The sequence below is a fragment of the Balaenoptera physalus genome, assembly GCF_965194825.1.
Source record: "Balaenoptera physalus genome assembly, chromosome: 11".
Classification (NCBI taxonomy): Eukaryota; Metazoa; Chordata; class Mammalia; order Artiodactyla; family Balaenopteridae; genus Balaenoptera; species Balaenoptera physalus.
This window is the reverse complement of record NC_138896.1, coordinates 23,241,061-23,264,655: the sequence shown is the minus strand read 5'-3', so window position 1 is coordinate 23,264,655 and position 23,595 is coordinate 23,241,061. Positions and strand designations below refer to the sequence as shown.

At 42.3% G+C, this 23,595-nt stretch overlaps 2 protein-coding genes across 2 annotated transcripts in view; one reads left to right on the top strand and one right to left on the bottom strand.

The window, feature by feature from the left end:
• Window positions 1–180: 180 nt before the first annotated feature.
• LOC309638905 (E3 ubiquitin-protein ligase TRIM39) lies at window positions 181–13,002 on the bottom strand. The gene is made up of 7 exons (XM_082415404.1): window positions 12,915–13,002; window positions 10,375–10,834; window positions 8,931–9,026; window positions 4,830–5,060; window positions 3,624–3,646; window positions 2,928–3,043; window positions 181–2,185 (listed from the first exon to the last, which is right to left on the bottom strand). The coding sequence occupies exons 2-7, from the start codon at window positions 10,825–10,827 to the stop codon at window positions 1,638–1,640; spliced, it is 1,467 nt and encodes a 488-aa protein (XP_082271530.1). The 5' UTR covers window positions 10,828–10,834; window positions 12,915–13,002; the 3' UTR covers window positions 181–1,637.
• An 824-nt stretch (window positions 13,003–13,826) lies between these two features.
• LOC309638984 (HLA class I histocompatibility antigen, alpha chain G-like) overlaps window positions 13,827–23,595 on the top strand; it is a 46,602-nt gene continuing 36,833 nt past the window's right edge. Inside the window, 1 exon segment of the mRNA XM_082415561.1 lies at window positions 13,827–13,958. The gene's annotated coding sequence lies outside the window, so the exon portion shown is untranslated.

The following is a 23,595-nucleotide window of genomic DNA, read 5'->3' as shown; positions in this document are numbered from 1 at the left end:
GCCACGCCGTGCAGCTTGTGGGATGTTAGTTCCCTGACCAGGGAACAAACCTGGGCCCCTGACAGTGAGAGCGTGGAGTCCTGACCACTGGACCGCCAGGGAATTCCAAGGAACATGCATTTTTAACCGTTTCTTACACATCAACAGGGATTATCATCAAATTAACACAGGACACATAGATCACTTCAGTGGATCCTTTGTTCCATATTATGTTTTACCAACCAAAGCATCTTGCCACAAAGAACCACAGTCAAGGCACAAAGGTAAGAGGAGAGTCTGGACAAAGTCCTGTTGAGGTGGTAGGAGGAGCTGAAATGCCCTCAATGAACTGCAGTTTCTTGTCCTAATCTTCTGTGAACCCCTGATTACCCAAGTAGCAGATAATCCAGTCATTTTAGTTTGGTTTGGCATGCATTGCTTTACCTTTTTTGACAACATATGTACCCTACAAGTTATTTATTTTGGCCTAACATTAAAATGATTTACATTCTCTGATATGAGAAATGGCAAAAGGTGAAGGATGGCAACAAACAAAATCCGGCTCTTGGGAACACTAGTTCCAGGCCAGATGCACACAGGCCAAAGGAAGTTGCCTATCTGGCCCTTCCCTATACATACCACCCTCTTCTACCCTGTCCCCAGGGTGAGGAAGACTCCGTTTTCTTTTTCCCTGTCTGGCTTGGACACCTTAGCCAGGTAACAAGGCTGACAACTTGGGAGTAGCTACTTAGTAGCATTCTTTAAGGCCAGGGCTTTGGATAGGAATACTTTTCTCTTTCCTCTAATACCTGACTCTCTCCTTTCCAAGTTCCCTTGGGAAAGCAGTGAAAGGGTAGATGTGTCTTGCAGGATCTCCTGCATCTTGCCTCTCCAGATGAGCAAGGTAACAGCTCTTGGAGATGAGCAACTACAAGGAGGTGGGCGATGAGCCATCTCTGCTGAAGGCTAAGGCAGGGACCTGGGTTCTCTTTCTTCCAACCCCCTCCTCCCCACATTCCTACCTCTGGCCAATCCTACTCATAATGGCAACCAAAGAAACCCTTCTCCCCTTCATTAGTCTTTAGGAATCTGTTCATTTAGCCCCCTTTCCTGACCTTCTTTCTAACCTTCTTGATGCCCAATCTCTGCCCTGAAAATAACTCCTCAACTTCTACACCCACGAGAGCAACTGTCATTCATCTTTATTTCAATTTAGAGGTACAAAGACCCCTGTGACCTTCCTAAAAAAACAAGACTATTTTGGGTCAAAAAACCCCCTAAAAGGATGTACAGGGGTTTCTGTTTCCTCCTCTGGTTTGAGCAAGTCAGACCCTCCGACAGACTTGTTGTTTCTGGAAAAGCCTCTCCTTCCTTCCAACCCATCCTTGTGCAATAGAAAACCTGATGGACTTCAGAGGAGACTACCCCCTGGGAACCAGCTCTCCACCCTAACAGTGAGGAGGGAGACACTGCAGTGCTCTCGTCCCAGCCCAGTCCTAACTACTCCTCCCTATAAACCATTCTAGAAACCAAGGTGTTCTCCCAGATGGTTCAGGACTGGAACCAGGCAGACACGAAGACGTTCCAGCAGGTCACAGGAAGGAAGGCCCATAGCTCTTGACCCTGCCTCACCCTGATTATTCCCATGTCCCTACCTGTCACTCCCAATCTGTTGGGGGCCTGATGGTAAGTGGTGCAGCATTCTTCCGACCAGCCCGGATGCCTGGGTAGAAGAGGGGCCAAAGTTTCTCAGTAAAAGTATCAGTGAAGGTGTAGATATGAGAGCGGTCTGTGACGTTGTAAAAAGACAGTGTACCGGCCTCATAGTCTAGGAATATGCCTACCCGCTTGGGTTTCACCTTGATGTGCAAAGGGGTAAAAGGTGTGGTGGTGGCTGCATACTTGTCCCCGTTCCACAGCCGCACCCGCCAGTAGCCAGTCTCAGGGAGTGGGGTCAGTTCGCCCTTTCGGCTCACAGAGTCCCGGCACACACCCACTGCCCAGTGGGTCTTGTCGCCCACCTCCACCTCCCAGTAGTGTCGACCTGAGGTGAAACCCTCAGTAGCCAAGACACAAGGGTAGAAGGTGAAACGCTGTGGTGTATCAGGGAGATCCCGGAGTCTTGTCTCCACGAACTTGACGCTCTTACGATCTTCCGACAGGACTAGGTTAGGATGAGCAGTCTCAGGGTCCAGGGTCACATCCGCTGGCGGGAGAAGCCAGAGTGGGGAGCTAGATGAGGACGGGAATAGCTAAACGCCCCTGCCTCACTCTTCCAGCCTGCCTTTGCAGAGCCTGCTCCCTGAAAGCCCCCAGAACCCCGTGGTTTGCTTAACTTTCTCAATCCTCGGTGTCACCTAAGGGAGAGGAGGGGAGGGAACAATGGCTTCACTTCTCATCCTGGCCCTAAAATAAACAGGTAATGATCTCTTGACTCTGCAAGGGCTGGTGGTTTAGGCTCCTGACTAGTCCTCCCTCCATCCCCCGACATCATCATCCATCTCACTGTGTGGAGAAGCACAAGGCACAGTCCAACGGTCAGAAAAAATAAAAATGTTAAGAAGGGTACAGAGCAAGATAGCATTATAGTCTAGCGATAGGGTGACCATGTGTCTGTTTTCCTGGAACAGTCTGGCTTATGACTATTTTCCAAGTAAGTATTAATAAGACTCCCTTTCACTCTCAAGAGGGGACCAGTTTCAGCAAATTATTTAACCTCTCTGGGTCCCTATTTAGAAAAGTATGGGACTAAGAGTAGATGACACCTGAAGCTTCTCACTTTGAGTTCTGTGACTCAGAGTGAGATTGAAAACCAGGTAAAGGAGTGGGTGTGGATATGGACATGAAAAGTGACAGAGGGGATAATTGAAGTCCAGATAAAGTAGGACCTAAAGACTCTCTTCTATCTGTCAATTCCCTCTGCTAGTTTCCTTTTGGGAACAACTCACCAATTAGCTGTTTAAGGATTTTCCTTAGTGCAAAGTACTGTCGGGGGAAATTGCTGAAGTTCTTTTCCAGCTCTATGGATACTGAAGTCACCTCCATGGTCTTCACCTTCTCACATCTAGGAGGGATGGGAAGATAGGGGAAGAAAGGGCAGGGTCAGGGGAAGCTCCAGCTTAGTGAGTATTCAGATGTTGTCATCTCTAGGGAGAAACTAAAATTCTCCATCCTCACACTTTCTCCTCCCTCAAGACAAGTACTTGCTTATTGCTTTCTTTTGCCTATCTATGGAAAGCCATATGGTCCCCTAGACAAACCCTTATCTTAGTAATCAGTCTTAGAACTTTTTGGAGGTACTGTTATATTTCATGCAAATAGATAACCACCTCCCCCCGCCGCCCCCAACCAGTTCCTCCTTCCATCTTGTTTGGACACAATTCCACCCATAGGCCCAGGTAGAATCTGGTTCTATTTCATTATCTTTGTATCTAGGAAGTCCTGATGCTCAAAGGGGAAAAGGTAAGGGACTAGTACTCCCAGTGATTTGCTCTCTAACTGGCTTCATGGACGCAATAAACCTTCTCCCTTTTTCTACCCAGACACTGCATGACTTTCCCATCCTTATTCCCCCAACTCCTTATTGTAGCCCTACTCTTTAAGCCAAGACCTAACTCACTCAAAGAGATACAAGAATCACTTACTTTTCCAGGGTACTTTTGACATCCTAGAGGAAGGAGAAAAGAAAGCAATATTGGTCCTGGTAGTCAAGGGTCCTAAAGGCAAAAGGTTCCCCTCCTCCCAAAAGTTCTAGATCTATTAAATAGGCATAAGGCAAACTATGGGTCACAGTGCAAGGGGACGAGCTCCAGAGGGATCTGAGTACATCTCTCCTAACCTAACCCCCACTTTCAACTCTCAGTCATCATGAAGCTTGGTAATTGATATCACTTCCAAATAGTTTCTTGGGTGCTTGTCTTTGTTCCTCAAGAACACTGGGACTCAATGCCAGGGACAGGGATTGTGTCTGCTCTTTACTCTGTCCCCCAAGTACCAACCACACACCTGTCTCCTTGAGGATCAGTACAGATAGTTCCAGACTGCTGGCATAGGAACGAATCACACTCTCCCGTTGTGGTTTGGTATCCCTTGCCTAGTATTGGTTAATAAATATTAGTAACTGTGTGCCAATCCTGATTTGTGAATACTTGGGGTCCAGAAGACAAAGAAGACAAATCTCTGCCCCCCAAGGATTTCCCAGTTTAATGTGGAAGGCAGAACACACATACATGAAAGGACACGAGAGTAAATACCAAGCAATATATAACATGCAGATAAATGTACAACGAAGCCTCACTGATTCAAATGTTGGTAATGTGATCTCTAAGGTAAGAAATATGTTTCCTACAGCCTTGCTAACACCATTCATTTGCTTAAGAAAACAGATTATTTCAAACATTTAAGAGGCACCATTTACATATCAAAAGCAATATATTACTTATACATTATTTCAAGTGTCCTTCAAACTATGATTCTATTCTTTCTGTGCACTAGGTAAATCAAGTTCCAGGACTTAAAAGTAACGGTTACTGCATTTACACAATTTTTAATGCATAGTTTTTTCACTAATTCAGACTAGACTGCCCTCCTCTCAAAAGAGTGAATTTTTTCTTTGGTACAAGTTAAGCACATAATTGTTGACAAGACATAAGAACACAGAAATGATCAGAAGGGGATGGGAGAAATCAGAGAAGGCTTTCTGTAGAAAAAGATCCTTTGAGCATGTCTGGAAGAATGAATTGGATTTAGAGAGGCAGAGCGGAGGAGTGAGCATTGCAGGCTGACAGAATGGCCTGTGCAAAGCTAGACTGCGCTTGGCCTGAGGGGCTATGCAGGGGCAAAGGTCGAACCTTAAGCATCTCGAAGCCCGACTGTAAGCACTTGCCCTCCACCTCAGCAGCCAAGTGGGCCAGGTCCCGGCGCTTGTCTCCAAGGTGAGCAGCATTTTCTCGGAGGCGCTGTAGAATGTCCTGTTCCTCCTCCTCTAGTCGTGAAAGTAACACCTGCTGCTCTTCATCCAGCCGCCGATGAAGCTCTTCAAATTCCTTTAGGATCTGCTGTCGACGACTCTCCACTAGTCTCTGAGAACAGAGGGTGGGTATTATGTTTAACAGGGCCAGTGGGGCATAAAGTGCCTTTCCCCACCCACCATGTGTATGAATTCACACAGACTTCCAGCGTCATTGGAAAGAGCTTAACAGGACACGCATGTTTCTCTCCATTGGAATTTCCTTTTGTAAAGAATGGCTCCATCCCTAACTAATAAGAACCTACTGTATAGCACAGGGAATTCTACTCAGTGCTCTGTAGTGACCTAAATGGGAAGGGAATCCAAAAAAGAGGGGATATATATATATACGTATAGCTGATTCACTTTGCTGTACAGTAGAAATGAACAAAATAGTCTACACTATACTCCAATAAAAATTTTAAAAAAAGAAAAGAAAAGAATGGCTCCATCCTCATTGTCACCCCTACTGATGATGGGATGAAGACCATTGGGGAGATAAGAAAATAAACCAATGTTAAAAAAATTTATCTTCTTTATTAAATTAGCTTCTAAAAAAGCTACACTTTTATATTTTAGTAAAAATATTCAAGACATAAGAACCCAATAATATGACATGTACTATTACAGATATCAGAGATACCTCTGCTACGGCCTACTCTAAAGTTCTGGTTAATGCAATCTGTCAAGAAAAGGAAAGTACAAATACTGGAAAGTCAGAGATTGTTATCATTTGTACATTGCAAGACATTTACTTGATAAAAATCAGAGAAGCAACTGGAAAAATATCAGAATCAACAAGATTTTAGAAATGGGTTGTTACAAAATATAAATGTAGATTTCAGGGCTGAACCTGTTAAACAGCTTCAAGTCACTTCAGAGACTGACAGTTCACACCCCAGGAAGAGGTTATAGAAGTTTGTGAGTATATTATTTGCTTGAAATTTGAAACATGCATTCTTTCAGTTAAACCTCTAACATTTCTGAAATTGGATAACATATGACTCAAACTCCAGCCATAACCCATTCTGAGAGTTATCAGCAGACATATCCTCCCTTTTGCACCTCAACTGCAACAAGAAGTGATCTCCCCAAAGGATTCCCTAAGCATCACGTGTCTGATGGGGAGGAATCAGCCCAAGAGGAAAGCAAAGTTAGAAGCAGAGACTGGGACTCTGGAAGGAGGAAGTAGATAGGGCCTGGAAGGCAGGGTTGAGGGTGAATAGAGAGCGGGGCTGCAAAGCCAGGTGGGCCTTACAAGCCTTGTGTTTCTGGATTTCAAGCTAGTTTCCAGCAGAGGCAGACTAGCTCCAGTTCTAGAGCTGCTTGCTGCTTCCCATTTCACTGCTGCCTCCTCAGGAGCATATTGGAACAAAATCTATTCTTACAACAATTAAGTAAAACACAGCCTTTCTTCCTGTGTGTCTGTGTGTTTAGGGGTGATGTATGGGTAGAATTTAGGTTAGTAACTGTGGTAAAAAGAAAGCAAAGGGCTCTCTTATAATCTCATAATCCCTTCTCTTTTTTTCCCTCTATTTTGTAGGGCAGTGGTTCTTAATCAGGGTGTTACCTCCCTCTAGGGATGTTTTGGAAACAGGGGGCATTTCTGTTTGCCATGATTCGGGGAGCTCCTGGGAAGGATGCTAACACTCCTCCAATGTGTGAAGACAACCCAGTAAGATGAACTGCACCATTTTCTAATGTTCTGCTGGATATTAAAAAAATGGAGTCCTGGACTTGAATGCCACTTTATATACAAACACAGAGTAATTCTTATATGGTTTTAATATGCCTGAATTTTTCAGGAATGGCTGAAAACTCATTAAGACTGTATTTTGTTTTTCTTAGAACTTTACTGTAAGTTATTTATCATTTTGAAAAATTATGGCACCAACAGCTAAACTGCTAGTGGCATTTGAGTCAACATTACTACACAATTCCGTCAGTCTGAATTTGTATTTGTTGCATTGTTGATATAGGTGCAAAGATAAAACTACACTGTAGTGTCTTTCAGGGTAGTCATGCCTAAATGTTTACACACCAGATTTTATTATAAATTACTTCTATGTTGTATTATATTATACTATATTTGGGCATGATAGCCTCTTTTAAAAATTATGTGGATAGATCATTTTATCCATAATTTTCATTTCAGCATGATTAATTATAAATTATTTATTTCTAAAAGGGGCATTGGGTCTGGAGGTGGGGATGAGGGAGAGAATTCAAAAGGTCACTGAAGGAATGCTGGTGGTTGCTGAGTTTCTGAGACCACTGAAATGATAATTTACATTTAAAAAAAAAACACACCACAGTTCTGTTCAAGCATTTAGCAGGTTTTTAAAATTTTTATTCCCCTCTCCATCCTTTACCTTTAAGAAGGTGATCAACAGGAAGAGGAAAGCTAATGACTGGGAATAAGCTTCATTTTCACATATTTTAAGTTCTTCAGGAGCCCTCCAAAAGGACAAATAACGTTTTTTTTTTTAACGTTCACCTTTGCAATCAAAATTAGTTCAAATTTTAAAAAAATTCAAATGTTTGTTTGTTAAAATGTATAAAGGACTAAAGTAATAATACTTGCTTCCTGTTGAAATGTCATTTTTTTTTTTTTTTTTTTTTTTTTTAATGTCATTGTTAAAAAAAAAAAATTAGTGTTTCTATGGATTTCAAACCTGTGTTTAATTTCTGGTGATCCCTAAATCTCAACTCCAAAAACTCATTATTTCTTCTGGAAGCCTTTAATGACATCAAGTTTCTCTTCTGTCTTCTTAGGAATTTGCAACTGTGCTTTTTGTGCCATGTCATTTATATTTTCTCTACTTGACTGTAAGCTCAAGGAGGGAAGGGACTGTGCTTTTGCTCATCATTGTTCCCCAGTGTCAAAGACAGGGTTTGGCCTATACTGGAAGCTTAGTAAATATTAACTGATTTCTGCAGAATTAGTATCTCTGATTTTTGCACATACTGGCTATATGATCTTGGACTAGACACTTATCCAAGTTCTGTTTCCTACTGTGTAAACTGGGGATAACAATACTTACCTTACAGGGTATCTAAGTTCACTCTTGTCAAATATGACTTCCTGGACTCCCTTCTCCTTGTCTTGTACCTCCTCTATGTCCCACTTGGGCCAAGTATAGCCTGAACTCTTAGAACTTAAAACTGGGCAGAACCCTAAGACCTAATACAATCTTCTAAGTTTGGAATGTCATGGACACCTAATGAATTAATGCACAGGATTCAATAAATACTAGGTATTATTACCACTATAATTAATACATGTTTCACTGTCCAACAGAAGAAATAAGGCAGATACCAAAATACCATGCTACAAATATGGTAATGCTATGGAAGAGATGTGAAACTGTATGAAAATTAAGAAAGCTAATTTCTAAAGGGTCAGGAAAGGCTACATAGGAAGTGGTTTTCATCTTAGGATGGACAGGATCCTATAGGTAGAGGATGAGGAGGGTAAGAACATTCTAGGAACCATTATCATCTAGCATACTTGAGCTTACTTGAATTAAGAGAATGTGGTCCTAATGTCGCTGGGGGGTTCTTCTGGGTGCTGTTGGGCAGCTCCTTCATTCTTCCTCCCCAGTGCACCTTCCACATTCTCCTTTCCTCAATCCCTCTAAGGATCTCTCAGCAGAGAGCCTCCTTCCCTGCTTTACAAAGAAAAGGAGGCCAAGGGGCATGAACTCCCTCAACTCGCCAGATATAAGATGTTCTGTCCTTCACCTCTTACATCCTTCTCCTCAATTCTTAATCCATGACAATTTAAGTACAATGTTTAATCACAGTCAAGCTTAATAAAATATCATTGTTTTTGAGAGAACAGCATTTTTCTAATAAACCAGAACTGGTGGATTAAATAACGTGTGGTTAATGTTCAGTTAATTGCCTGCAGAGCAGCCCAAATGGGATTGCCTGCCTTTACCTTGAGCTCCCCAGGCTTCTTCTCCTCAGAGGACTTGCAGCGGGTGATCTCCTGCAGCTTCCGCTCCAGGGGCTCCAGGCACTTCTGCAGTTTTTCCTGAGGGGTGAGAAGTGGGAGAATGGCATTTGGAGTTGGCTAGTACATCCTACGTTCAGAGGCTAACCTATTTTTTTTTTTAAATTAATTAATTAATTTTTATTTTTGGCTGTGTTGGGTCTTCGTTTCTGTGCAAGGGCTCTCTCTAGTTGCGGCGAGCAGGGGCCACTCTTCATCGCGGTGCGCGGGCCTCTCACTATCGCGGCCTCTCTTGTTGCGGAGCACAGGCTCCAGACACGTAGGCTCAGTAGTTGTGGCTCACGGGCCTAGTTGCTCTGCGGCATGTGGGATCTTCCTAGACCAGGGCTCGAACCCACGTCCCCTGCATTGGCAGGCAGACTCTCAACCACTGCGCCACCAGGCAAGCCCTAACCTATTTGTTTTAAACCATTTGTTTGCTTCCTATCCATCTCACTGCCTCTTGATCCAACTCCCTTCCTGGCCTGTCATTTGAGGTGTCAGCTTCCTACAGGTCCCTCCTCCTGCCACCAGCCTGTCTCTATCACCTTCCTTGCTCTGAAACCTTCCTTTCACTGAATCTCACTGTTCCACTGTCACCAACTCTCTGTCCTTCCCCAGCCCTATTAATTTTCTAACTCAAGGAACCGCTTGTTACTGTCAAAGTGACCTCCTGTACCCTGATATCTTTCTTTAAACTTGTTTTCCTATCCAATTCTAACCACTTGCAAATATAATAAAATCTTGATTACTTATTCTTCAAACTACCATAAAGTCTTATTTCCAAGATTTTATTAACATTATTAACATTTATTAATTAGGCAAAGTACCTGATAAAGTGCTAAGACATTAAAATCTCTAGTTCCTATTACTCAAACATTTACCCTGTGTCCCAGTAGTAAGTTAAACCAGATGCCGTATTATCCTTTATTGGGGGAAGATGCAAACAGACTGGTTCAGCTTAGCCTGGTGGGGATCATTCTAAAGTGAGGTTACCTGTTCCCAATACCAGTGGGTAAACAAGGGGTGTGCTGAGCAGGGGGACAGAATGAAGAAACCAGGCCATTTTTCAGTTCTTAAGTTTGATCTTCTCCACATGGTTTCATTCATTTATGAAAAATATGATACATTCCAAGACCACACATACTCAAATGTATTATAAAAGTCAGACAGAAGTTTTGGGGGTACTCCTTACTGCTTTTCTTCATGCCTGAGGATAATTGATCAGACATACTGTGTGCCCCGGTGTACATAGCTCTGAAGGGACTATAGAGTGAGGATCAGATACCGTCTTGCCCTCAGGAACTTACAATCCTCTACCCAGGGAGTCTCCCATCCTCTGTGCTCCTCCCTCTTGCCCTGCATTGGCATCATGTGTCTGGTTCCCTACCTTGTACTCCTGTGTGGCATCGTCCAGTGGCACGACGGTGTGGGCCCGGTGGGTGTGGGAAATTGCACATATCAAACACACAGCCTCCTGGTCCTCATAGCAGAAGAGGCTGAGGGCTTCATGGTGCTGGGGGCAGAGGCTCTCATCTCGGATCTTCCGCTTGACGGCCTGGAGCTGCTTGGCAATTTCCACCATGCTGCCCAGCTGTCGATTAGGCCGGAGACTGCGGTAGCGGGACGTCTTTCGACATACAGGACAAGGGAAGTCCCTCTCTAGGTCCTCCCACCAGCGAGTGATGCAAGCTTTGCAGAAGTTGTGCCCACACTCAATGATGACAGGCTCCTTCAGATACTCCAGGCACACAGAGCAACTTGCCTCCACCTGTAAGTTCTCCAGAGCTGCAGCTGTGGAGGCTGCAGAGGCCCCGGCCTCTAACAGGCTTGTCTCTGCCATTATTTAACTTGAGGTTAGGATGGGAGAAGAGAAAAAAAAAAATGTTAGTTGGAGGTTTAGTTTTTTTTGCATCCCTGGCCTGACAGTTACCCCCATGTTAAATCCTAAGTCCAGATTTAGCCCCATCATGGTATTTTACATCTTCTCTTCCACTACATCAACCTTTTTTGTTTCTCCATTTCCAAAACTTTTGACTCCCAGCCATCAATTTTTTTTTTCTCTTCAGCAAAATGACACACAACCCTCAATCTTGTCTTTTACCACTGCTTTCTCTTGCTAGAAACAGAGGCTTCCTTCAACTCTAGCTGAGTACTTCTCCTGATCCAGGTTCATTCCACTTGTATCTTAGAACCAAGAGTTTCAGACCAATGTATTCCTAGTGTGACATCTTCTTCTAATAGATGAGAAAAGAGTATGGGAAAGCGAAGAGTGCCACAAAAGTCAAAACATTAATTAAGATTTCTTAAATTAAGTATATTTTAAAGTTTAATATTACAGAAGAGTTTTACTACAATAGCCCATTGGAGCCTAAGCTTGATTCTCTGCCACTGTTCTCTCAGTCTTTCAAAGGGTGATAAATAGAATGAGTTAGGCAAGGGTGACAACCTCTTCTTTTCAGAAAGTTTGAAATTATTCTTCCTTTTATCAGGCTAGCCTAGAGGAAGTGTGCCCTTTTTTTGGAATGAAATGATTTATACAACAACTCATTTCTATTTGTGTGCATTTGGACATCTGGAACTGCTGAAAAGTGATAAATTCACGGCAACTAAAGTCTATTACTGAGCCCAGGGCAATAATTTTTTGAAGAGAGAGCTGACAAGTCTATTTTAAGTATTCAGCAGTGACTGGAGTCTTTTGAAATAGTTATCGATAACTAATTCCTTGGATGTACTGTACCTCCAACTAATAGGTTCTGGAGTGGTTGGGAATTAAGAGAGAGAAAAGTAAAGAGGCAATCAAAAACTTCTAATGAAGCCTCAAAAGAATTGGAAATGCATCTAAGAGATTTATAAAGCAGAAGGCTGGTCCTCTATTCCATCCTTAATACATCACCACTTTTATCCATGAAATAGCTGACTTCTCTATCCCCTTAACCCCCTCCCTAAGGGACCCAACAGAAGGAAATTTAGTAAGTCTATGTATTGAGAGAGAAGTGGCCATGTAATGAGTTGGGTTAACAATGATTATTCCTGTATATGTTGACGGCACATGTGAAAAGTATTTAATTTGGAGTAGGAACTGATAACCTATTTGGATCTGAATTTCCTCCCTCAACCAGGAGAGAAGTTCAGTCAGACGATTTTTCTCTACCTATGGGAATCCAACTTTGACGAGTAACCCTTCCCTTTCCCTAATCTTCTAGAAATTAGGTGGTTTCCTCAACTGGGGTGAGTTGAACTGTTTGCAGAGTTAGGGAGCAGGATGGATCTAGACTAGCAAAGAAGTAGTGTGAAAGAGAGATGGGGAAAGGTTAGGGAGGTATGGGGAGAGGACTTGGAGCTACAGCACTAGTGAGGCCTTCGGTGTCTCTGGGTTGGTCATTTTTTCCCTTCTATTCCTCGTGTCTCAGTAGAAGGGCAAACTTCAAAGCCGTCCTCATTTTGTTTCTACCACTGTCGGGGGTCCCACCTTGCGACCCTTTCCTGAGCGTGGTCCACAACTCGGTCCCACCCCCGTCTCCATCTTCTCCCGCCAGATCTGGCGCAGGGGGATTGGAGTTGGGGGAGAGGAAACGTCGTTGTTGGCAGGGAGGGAGGGATGTGTGTCCAGGTGAGGAGGAGGTGTGACGTGAAGGTGGGATGCCCGCCGCTATGACGCAGCCGAGAGCCGCGGTGACGGCGTAAGAGTTTCACCCGGGGAGGCGAGCGGCAGCGGGACGGGGGAACGGCGGGGTAGCCAAGCAACGCCGGACGCGCTGACGTCGCCGGGGCGGCAAAACGTCCGCCCGGGCCCGAGGCAGGCGGAGGCAGCTGTGGTTACGTGCGGGGGGCCGGTGACGCAGTCGCGGGGCGCTAGGACGCGGCGTGCGGAGCCGGTCAGCGGGGACAGGCCCCAAGGCCCCGGCGCGGCGGCGGGACAGCACCTACCTTCCCGGCTTCGGGTCCGGGAGTGCGGGGCGCAGAGCCGCCGGAGCGCTGCCTCCCTCCTTCCTCCTCCCCCCGCCCCCGCCCCGCAGCGCGACACACAATACTCGCCGGAAGCGGAAGCCGCGCTGAGAGGTTCGTGTCAGTGGAAGCCCGGGTATCGGCGGGCGGCCGCGAGAAGGCCTAGCGGCGCCTGCGGAACAAGGAGAAGGCGGGGGGCCGGAGGGGAACACCAGCAGCAGGAGTTAAGGGCGAGAAGAGACCCGGAGGGGCAGGTGGCTGAAATGCGGTCGTCCAGGTGACCCGAGGAATACTCTGGAGAAAGAGGGCCGCGCATGCGCGTGGCGGAGCGCTGAAGCCCATTGCCCACAGGGCGTCTACGGGCGCCGGGGCAGGCGGGACCGTCCCGCCCAGGGTGTGGGCCCGGGCTCTGACCCGGCTCGGGCTGGTCCCGGTTGGGGCTGGGAGCCGCCGGGGGCGGGACAAGGGCGGGTTGCGGACTTTGAGCTACACTGCTCCTCTCTCCAGGCCAGTCCCGGGAGAAGGTGGCTCGCCGAGTCGGCGGCCAATTACGTGGTGGACCTGCGGGTCTCAGCTGGCACGTCACTTCCGACAAGTTGAGTTTAAGCCTTTTAACATTCAAGGATTAGCTCAGTTTTCCCTGCCGTGGACTTCGGATGCTGGTCACCTTGTCCTTGCTAGGCGAGCTTTACGGAAATAATCTACCTCCTCCGATGGAGTGGAAGCCCCGAAAGAGCTGGTACTGTGACTCTGCTGCTCACCTTTGTGTCCTCAGCTCCTCGCTCGGTGCCCGACCGCAGCGAGCGCGCCGTGAGCACCCGTTCTGGGTGCGAGCCAATCCCGTCTTTTTCCAGTTTTGTGGCTTTGGCTTGAGTTTCTCCTCAAGAGCAGATGGTGGTTGTGCGGGGACTCCGGACTCCTGCGTTATAGCCTCCTTACTTTCCTCTCCTGTTGCTGGAAGCTTCGCAGCCCTGTGACTTTGGAGGACGAGAGATGATGAGGCTGGGGAAGAGTCGGCCGACAGAGGTGTGATGAGACTGGGAGGAGGTGCTGAGTTGAGTTGATGGAGCTGGGGAAGAGTGGATGCTGGGTAAAAGGGTGATGGGACTGGGGAGAAGTTGGGGCTGGGGAAAGGTGTTCTGCGGCTGGGCAGGAGTTAGTGCTAAGAGTGGACGCTGCTGGTAGGAAACGCAGCTCGCCCCGCCTTCTCTCTGCCAACACTTGGCATACAGAATGCTAACCGAAAGAAATGAGCACATTTTGGTGTACCCTTCCAGGTGAAATGGCCCAATGGCCCTACTTGTTCCTGTGTAAGTTGTGATGCTGTTTACAAACACTGTGCAGTATTTAACCTCTCATCCTGGGAGCCAGGAACTATTTATTTGCAGAAAATATCTCCTGTGGGAGGTATAAAGATTTAGGGTCAGGCATGCTAAATACAGCTGGTCTGCTTTTTCTTCACTGTTCTTTGCTTTTTGTTCACTTTTTTTCAGTAGCAGTGATTTGAAGAGGATTAAACTTGATAAAATTACATTTATTAACTTCTTTCCCCCTCATTGTTATTTGACCATTGGGAATTTTAGCAGCAGTACTTTTTCTAGTTCACGGACTGCCTCAGTTCTAAGGTAGGGTAGTTTGAAAGCCGCAAACTGAGGGGTCAGCCTCTTTATCCTTACTTTATAGGGAGCGTGGTGAGGTTTGGTTCTGGTTATGATTTGTAACTTTTAAGGTGTTGGCTAGCACTTCATTCTGGCTTTCTGTTTGTAGGTGGCCAGGGGTGGTAATATTAAGCAAATTTCCAGGAGGAAGTGCATTTCTGAGGAATATGAAGAATGTGTTGGCCTGGAGACTAATAGATTATTAAGATGACTTTATGCTCAGTATGGAAGGAAAGGGGGAGAATGTCTAGGTAAAACTATAAAATTATGAAGGGCATGTACTATGTCATAGAACAGGGTTTGGCAAACCTTTCCTGTAAGGAGCCAAATAGGACATATTTTTGGCTTTGTTGCCCATACTCAGTTCTGTCTTTGTAGTATGAAAATAGCGTTAGACTATACTAAATGAGTGAGCGTTGCTGAAATTTGAATTTCATATAAATTCTTCACTTGCCTTGAAATTTTATTCTCCTTTTGATTTTACCCCCAATCATTTAAAAATGTAAACACATTTCTTAGCTTGTGGGCTGTACAAACACAGGTAGCAGACCATAGTTCGCTGACCCCTGACATAGAACAGTAATGAAGTACCCAATATTTTTCAAGAGAGAATGCCTGGGAAAGTGGGTGAACACAAGCTATGATCTCTTATTTCCATCTGTCTATATGATAACACACAAAATAATGATAAAGGAAATTTGAAATCTTAACACAAATTTGTTATGACCTGTGAAACTTGGTCGGCTGAGATTTATGAATATACTAAGATACAAGTACATTCTTTAAACAAGGAAAGGTATTCGTTGTCTAAAATTAAAAGGGATTGCAGTTCAGGAGAGGTGGAATAACACTGAATTGTGATGTTGATTTATATCAACAAGGGATTTCCAACATAGGAATATGCAAAAATGAATAATAGTAATATGAATGATAATTAAAAAAAATTAAATATACACTTTAATATTGTTTTTATATCAGTAAAAGATATATCTGATATATCTTTTATATCAGAAGATATCTTGGAACCACTGAGTCATATAGAGGAAAAGGATGTATTAGCAGTACAGGTAGAAAACTGGCTGAGGTCAGATACGAGATATGGTAGGTTGGGGAGGGAGAGGGTTCAACTGTCCAGACTTCCGAAATGCTTCCTCAGAAAAAGGCAAAGCATCTAATTTTCCCCCACCATTTTTTTAAATTATAAAAAATTTAAACTGCAGAAAGACAGTCGTCAGTCTTTTTATACTTTATCCTGTGCTTTTTATGCTTTACACACGGTGCTTTTTATACTTTATACTGGCTGTCTTTTATCTTCCCAATTCAGTAACATTGGAACTACCTTGTTCTTTTTCAAGTCTATATCACTGCTTCATTGTGTAGACGTATAATTTATTCAGCCATTTTCTTTAGAGAAGACATTTAGGGTTTTTCCAAGTCTTATTAAATAAAGGCTGTAGTGAACATTCTTGTACATATATCTTTTTCCCTCAGTTTTATTGTGATATAACTGACGTATAACACTGTGTTAGTTTAGGGTGTACAATGTAATGATTTGATATATTTGCCCCGATGTCTTTTTTTTTTTTTTAACTTCTCAATAAGGAATGCGTCTTTTATTTTTTTTTGAATTTTTGAAATTTATTTTATTTTTTTAAACAACAGGTTCTTATTAGTTATCCATTTTATACATATTAGTGTATACATGTCAATCCCAATCTCCCAGTTCATCCCACCACCACCACCCCGCACCCCGCCACTCTCCCTCCTTGGTGTCCATACCTTTGTTCTCTGCATCTGTGTCTCTATTTCTGCCCTGCAAACTGGTTCATCTGTACCATTTTTCTAGGTTCCACATATATGCATTAATATACGGTATTTGTTTTTCTCTTTCTGACTTACTTCACTCTGTATGACAGTCTCTACATCCATCTACTTCTCTACAAATGACCCAATTTCATTCCTTTTAATGGCTGAGTAATATTCCATTGTATATATGTACCACATCTTCTTTATCCATGCAACTGTAGATGGGCATTTAGGTTGCTTCCATGACATGACTATTGTAAATAGTGCTGCAATGAACATTGGGGTGCATGTGTCTTTTTGAGTTATGGTTTTCTCTGAGTATATGCCCAGTAGTGGGATTGCTGGGTCATATGGTAGTTCTATTTTTAGTTTTTTAAGGAACCTCCATACTGTTCTCCATAGTGGCTGTATCAATTTACATTCCCACCAACAGTGCAAGGGGATTCCCTTTTCTCCACACCATATCCAGCATTTGTTGTTTGTAGATTTTCTGAAGATGCCCATTCTAACTGGTGTGAGGTGATACCTCACTGTAGTTTTGACTTGCATTTCTCTAATAATTAGTGATGTTGAGCAGCTTTTCATGTGCTTCTTGGCCATCTGTATGTCTTCTTTGGAGAAATGTCTATTTAGGTCTTATGCCCATTTTTTGATTGGGTTGTTTGGGTTTTTTTTACATTGAGCTGCATGAGCTGTTTATATATGTTGGAGATTAATCCTTTGTCCGTTGATTCGTTTACAGATATTTTCTCCCATTCTGAGGGTTGTCTTTTCGTCTTGTTTGTGCTTTCCTTTGCTTTGCAAAAGCTTTTAAGTTTCATTAGGTCCCATTTGTTTATTTTTGGTTTTATTTCCATTACTCTAGGAGGTGGATCAAAAAGATCTTGCTGCGATTTATGTCAAAGAGTCTTCTTCCTATGTTTTCCTCTAAGAGTTTTATAGTGTCCGGTCTTACATTTAGGTCTCGAATCCATTTTAAGTTTATTTTTGTGTATGGTGTTAGGGAGTATTCTAATTTCATTCTTTTACATGTAGCTGTCCAGTTTTCCCAGCACCACTTATTGAAGAGACTGTCTTTTCTCCATTATATATCCTTGCCTCCTTTGTCGTAGATTAGTTGACTACAGGTGCGTGGGTTTATCTCTGGGCTTTCTATCCTGTTCCATTGATCTATATTTCTGTTTTTGTGCCAGTACCATATTGTCTTCTTTTTCTTTTTCATTTTATTTTTATTTGTTTATTATTTTTGGCTTTGTTGGGTCTTCATTGCTGCACGCAGGCTTTCTCTAGTTGTGGCGAGCGGAGGCTACTCTTCATTGTGGTGCATGGGATTCTCATTGCAGTGGCTTCTCTTGTTGTGGAGCACGGGCTCTAGGTGCGCGGGCTTCAGTAGTTGTGGCTCACGGGCTCTAGAGCACAGGCTCAGTAGTTGTGGCGCACGGGTTTAGTTGCTCCACGGTATGTGGGATCTTCCCGGACGAGACCTCGAACCCGTGTCCCCTGCATCGGCAGGTGGATTCTTAACCACTGCACCACCAGGGAAGCCCTGTCATATTGTCTTGATTACTGTAGCTTTGTAGTATACTCTGAAGTCAGGGAGTCTGATTCGTCCAGCTCCGTTTTTTTCCCTCAAGACTGCTTTGGCTATTCGGGGTCTTTTGTGTCTCCATACAAATTTTAAGATTTTTTAATTTTAGTTCTGTAAAAAATGCCATTGGGGGGCTTCCCTGGTGGCGCAGTGGTTGAGAATCTGCCTGCCAATGCAGGGGACACGGGTTCGAGCACTGGTCTGGGAAGATCCCACATGCCGCGGAGGAACTGGGCCCGTGAGCCACAATTGCTGAGCCTGCGCGTCTGGAGCCTGTGCTCCGCAACAAGAGAGGCCGCGATAGTGAGAGGCCCACGCACCGCGATGAAGAGTGGCCCCCGCTTGCCGCAACTGGAGAAAGCCCTCGCACAGAAACGAAGATCCAACACAGCCATAAATAAATAAATAAATAAATAAAATTAAAAAGAAAAAAGAAAAAAAAAGTTAAATAACCCAAACGATTGAGTTGGGGAAATGAAACAACTATTTAAAAAAAAAAAAAAAGCCATTGGTAATTTGATAGGGATTGCATTGAATCTGTAGATTGCTTTGGGTAGTATAGTCATTTTCATGATATTGATTCTTCCAATCCAAGAACATGGTATATCTCTCCATCTGTTTGTATCATCTTTAATGTCTTTCATTAGTGTCTTATAGTTTTCTTCATACAGGTATTTTGTCTCCCTAGGTAGGTTTATTCCTAGGTATTTTATTCTTTTTGTTGCAATGGTAAATGGGAGTGTTTCCTTAATTTCTCTTTCAGAATTTTGATCATTTGTGTAAAGGAATACAGTAGATTTCTGTGCATTAATTTTGTATCCTGCAACTTTACCAAATTAATTGATTAGCTCTAGTAGTTTTCTGGTGGCATTAGGATTCTCTATGTATAGTATCATGTCATCTGCAGTGACAGTTTTACTTTTTCTTTTCCAATTTGTATTCCTTTTATTTCTATTTCTTCTCTGATTGCTGTGGCTAGGACTTCCAAAATATGTTGAATAATACTGGCGAGAGTGGACATCCTCATCTTGTTCCTGATCTTAGAGGAAATGCCTTCAGTTTTTCACTATTGATAATGATGTTTGCTATGGGTTTATTGTATATGGCCTTTATTACGTTGAGGTAGGTTCCCTGTATGCCCACTTTTTGGAGAGTTTTTATCATAAATGGGTGTTGTGTTGAATTTTGTCAAAAGCTTTTTCTGCATCTATTGAGATGATCATATGGTTTTTATTCTTCAATTTGTTAATATGGTATATCACATTGATTGATTTGCGTATATTGAAGAATCCTTGCATCCCTGGGATAAATCCCACTTGATCATGGTGTATGATCCTTTTAATGTGCTGTTGGATTCTGTTTGCTAGTATTTTGTTGAGGATTTTTGCATCTATATTCATCAGTGATATTGGTCTGTAATTTTCTTTTTTTGTAGTATCTTTGTGTGGTTTTGGTATCAGGGTGATGGTGGCCTCATAGAATGAGTTTGGGAGTCTTCCTTCCTCTGCAATTTTTTGGAAGAGTTTGAGAAGGATGGGTGTTAGCTCTTCTCTAAATGTTTGATAGAATTCACCTGTGAAGCCATCTGGTCCTGGACTTTTGTTTGTTGGAAGATTTTTAATCACAGTTTCAATTTCCTTACTTCTGATTGGTCTGTTCATATTTTCTGTTTCTTCCTGGTTCAGTCTTGGAAGGTTATACGTTTCTAAGAATTTGTCCATTTCTTCCAGGTTGTCCATTTTATTGGCATAGAGTTGCTTGTAGTAGTTTCTTAGGATGCTTTGTATTTCTGCCATGTCTGTTGTAACTTCTTCTTTTTCATGTCTAATTTTATTGATTTGAGTCCTCTCCCTCCTTTTCTTGATGAGTCTGGCTAATGGTTTATCAATTTTGTTTATGTTCTCAAAGAACCAGTTTTATTGATCTTTGCTGTTGTTTTCTTTGTTTCTATTTCATTTATTTCTGCTCTGATCTTTATGATTTCTTTCCTTCTGCTAACTTTGGGTTTTGTTTGTTCTTCTTTCTCTAGTTCTTTCAGGTGTAGGAACCTAAGATTGTTTATTTGAGATTTTTCTTGTTTCTTGAGGTAGGATTGTATTGCTATAAACTTCCCTCTTAGAACTGCTTTTGCTGCATCCCATAGGTTTTGGATCATCATGTTTTCGTTGTCATTTGTCTCTAGGTATTTTTTGATTTCCTCTTTGATTTCTTCAGTGATCTCTTGGTTATTTAGTAACATATTGTTTAGCCTCCATGTGCTTGTGTTTTTTATGTTTTTTTCACTGTAATTGATTTCTAATCTCATAGCGTTGTGGTCAGAAAAGATGCTTGATATGATTTCAGTTTTCTTAAATTTACTGAGGCTTGATTTGTGACCAAGATGTGATCTGTCCTGGAGAAGGTTCCGTGTGCACTTGAGAAGAAAGTGTAATATGCCGTTTTTGGATGGAATGTCCTATAAATACCAATTAAATCTATCTGGTCTATTGTGTCATTTAAAGCTTGTGATTCCTTATAATTTTCTGTTTGGATGATCTGTCCATTGGTGTAAATGAGGTGTTAAAGTCCCCCACTATTATTGTGTTACTGTTGATTTCCTCTTTTATAGCTGTTAGCAGTTGCCTTATGTATTGAGGTGCTTCTATGTTGGGTACGTATATATATATATATGTATATTTATATATATATATACACATACACATATATATGTATATGTGTGTGTGTATGTATATATATATACATATATATGTATATATATATAAAATTGTTATATTTTCTTTTTGGATTTATCCCTTGATCATTATGTAGTGTCCTTCCTTGTCTCTTGCAACATTCTTTATTTTAAAGTCTATTTTATCTGATATGAATATTGCTACTCCAGCTTTCTTTTGATTTCCATTTGCATGGAATATCTTTTTCCATTCCCTCACTTTCAGTCTGTATGTGTCCCTAGGTCTGAAGTGGGTCTCTTGTAGACAAGCGTATAGATGGGTCTTGTTTTTGTATCCATTCAGTGAGCCTGCGTCTTTTGGTTGGAGCATTTAATCCATTCACGTTTAAGGTAATTATCAATATGTATGTTCCTATGACCATTTTCTTAATTGTTATGGGTTTGTTTTTGTAGGTCCTTTTCTTCTCTTGTGTTTCCCACTTAGAGAAGTTCCTTTAGCGTTTGTTGTAGAGCTGGTTTGGTGGTGCTGAATTCTCTTAGCTTTTGCTTGTCTGTAAAGCTTTTGATTTCTCCATTGAATCTGAATGAGATCCTTGCCAGGTAGAGTAATCTTGGTTGTAGGTTCTTCCCTTTTATCACTTTAAATATATCATGCCACTCCCCTTAAATATATCATGCCACTCCTTTCTGGCTTGTAGAGTTTCTGCTGAGAAATCAGCTGTTAACCTTATGGGAGTTCCCTTGTAAGTTATTTGTTGTTTTTCCCTTGTTGCCTTCAATAATTTTTCTTTGTTTTTAATTTTTGTCGATTTGATTACTGTGTGTCTCAGCGTGTTTCTCCTTGGGTTTATCCTGCCTGGGACTCTCTGCACTTCCTGGACTTGGGTGGCTATTTCTTTTCCCATGTTAAGGAAGTTTTTGACTATAATCTCTTCAAATATTTTCTCAGGTCCTTTCTCTCTCTCTTCTCCTTCTGGGACCCCTATAATGCAAATGTTGTTGCAGTTAATGTTGTCCCAGAGATCTCTTAGACTGTCTTCATTTCTTTTCATTCGTTTTTCTTTATTCTGTTCCACAGCCGTGAATTCCACCATTCTGTCTTCCAGGTCACTTATCCGTTCTTCTGCCTCAGTTATTCTGCTATTGATTCCTTCTAGTGTATTTTTCATTTCAGTTATTGTATTGCTCATCTCTGTTTGTTCTTTCTTCTAGGTCTTTGTTAAACATTTCTTGCATATTCTTGATCTTTGCCTCCATTCTTTTTCCGAGGTCCTGGATAATCTTCACTATCGTTATTCTGAATTCTTTTTCTGGAAGGTTGCCTATCTCCACTTCATTTAGTTGTTTTGCTGGGGTTTTATCTTGTTCCTTCATCTGGTACAAAGCCCTCTGCCTTTTCATTTTGTCTATCTTTCTGTGAATGTGGTTTTCCTTCCACAAGCTTCAGAATTGTAGTTCTTCTTGCTTCTGCTCTGCACGTATGTCTTTAAATTGTCATACCATCTGTATTAGTAGGACAGATTTCTGGAAACTGAGCTACTGAGTCAAAAGGCATGGAAATTTAAAATTCTAATTGTCTTCTAGTTTCCTTCCCATAAGGTTGTACTGATTCCTGCCCACACCAGCATATTATGAGATAGTCTGTTTGCTTACAGTGGAGCCACTGTTGACATTTTCATATTTAAAAATTTTTGCTTATTTTTTTCATTAAAATTGTAATGATTGCATAACAGGTCTTGTTCTGCAGGTGACATACGTTTTCCAGTCTTTTATTAGCAGATGGGCATTTACTTAGTTTCCTGTTGTTACTTAGTTTCCTTTCTTTTGCCTTAGTTTCCTCTTTATTTCATTTTGCTGCTGCATAAATAGTGTTAGACTAAAGATTCTCTGAACATTTGTCCTTATGTGCTAGTGGATTCGTTACTGTGAAAACGGTTCCGGGGTTGAAGGGTATTATTTACAATCAGCTCTCTGTATCCGTGGCTTCTGTATCTGTAGGTTCTGCATCTGTGGATACAGAGGGCTGCCATTTTTTAGAAGGGACTTGAGCATCAGTGGATTTTGGTATCTGTGTGGAACAACTGTAGTACTAATTTTTATGGATATTTCATTGCTGCATTTTTTTCTTTTTTTTTTCTTTTGGTTGTGTTGGGTCTTTGTTGCTGCACGTGGGCTTTCTTTAGTTGCGATGAGCGGGGGCTTCTCTTCGTTGTGGTGTGTGGGCTTCTCACTGCGGTGGCTTCTCTTGTTGCAGAGCATGGGCTCTAGGTGTGCGGGCTGCAGTAGTTGTGGCACTTGGGCTCAGTCGTTGTGGCTCGTGGTCTCTAGAGTGCAGGCTCAGTAGTTTTGGTGCATGGGCTTAGTTGCTCTGTGGCATCTGGTATCTTCCCGGACCAGGGCTCGAACCTGTGGCCCCTGCATTGGCAGGCAGATTCTTAACCACTGCACCACCAGGGAAGACCCCTTACTGCTTTTTAAGAAGGCTGTTATTCTTTACATTTACCTTGGCAGCAGTGTATGAGCTTTCCCCTTTCCTGTATCCCCAGGAGAGAGAGTTATTATCTGTTTTTATTTTTTTCTGGCCAGTAAAAAATGTCTTGGTTATTTGAATTACACTTTTTCTTACTTAGTAATTTTGAATATCTTTTTGTTGTTATTGTTTGTTTGTTTGTTATTGGGATTTGTTTTCTGTGCATTTCTAATCCTGTCTTTTGCCTGTTTTTCCTGTTGGGTTGTCTGTCTTTTGCTTATCAATTTATACATACATACATACACACACTTGACATACTGTCCTCATTAAGAAATCTAGCCTGACCCTCAGATTCTAATTTACTTTCCTAGGTTTTCTTACAGTGTTTTTTATTTTTTGCATTTAAGTCTTTTTCTTTGTTTTTTTGTGTTTTTTAAAAAATTAATTAGTTAATTAATTAATTAATTTAT

Excerpts from the sequence above, each read along its gene's own strand:
- LOC309638905 (XM_082415404.1), bottom strand. The coding sequence starts at position 10,827 with ATGGCAGAGACAAGCCTGTTAGAGGCCGGGGCCTCTGCAGCCTCCACA. Across the intron at positions 5,061-8,930 it reads AGAAGCCTGGGGAGCTCAAG|AGACTAGTGGAGAGTCGTCG; the intron begins GTAAAGGCAGGC and ends CTCTGTTCTCAG. Across the intron at positions 2,186-2,927 it reads AATCCTTAAACAGCTAATTG|CGGATGTGACCCTGGACCCT; the intron begins GTGAGTTGTTCC and ends TTCTCCCGCCAG.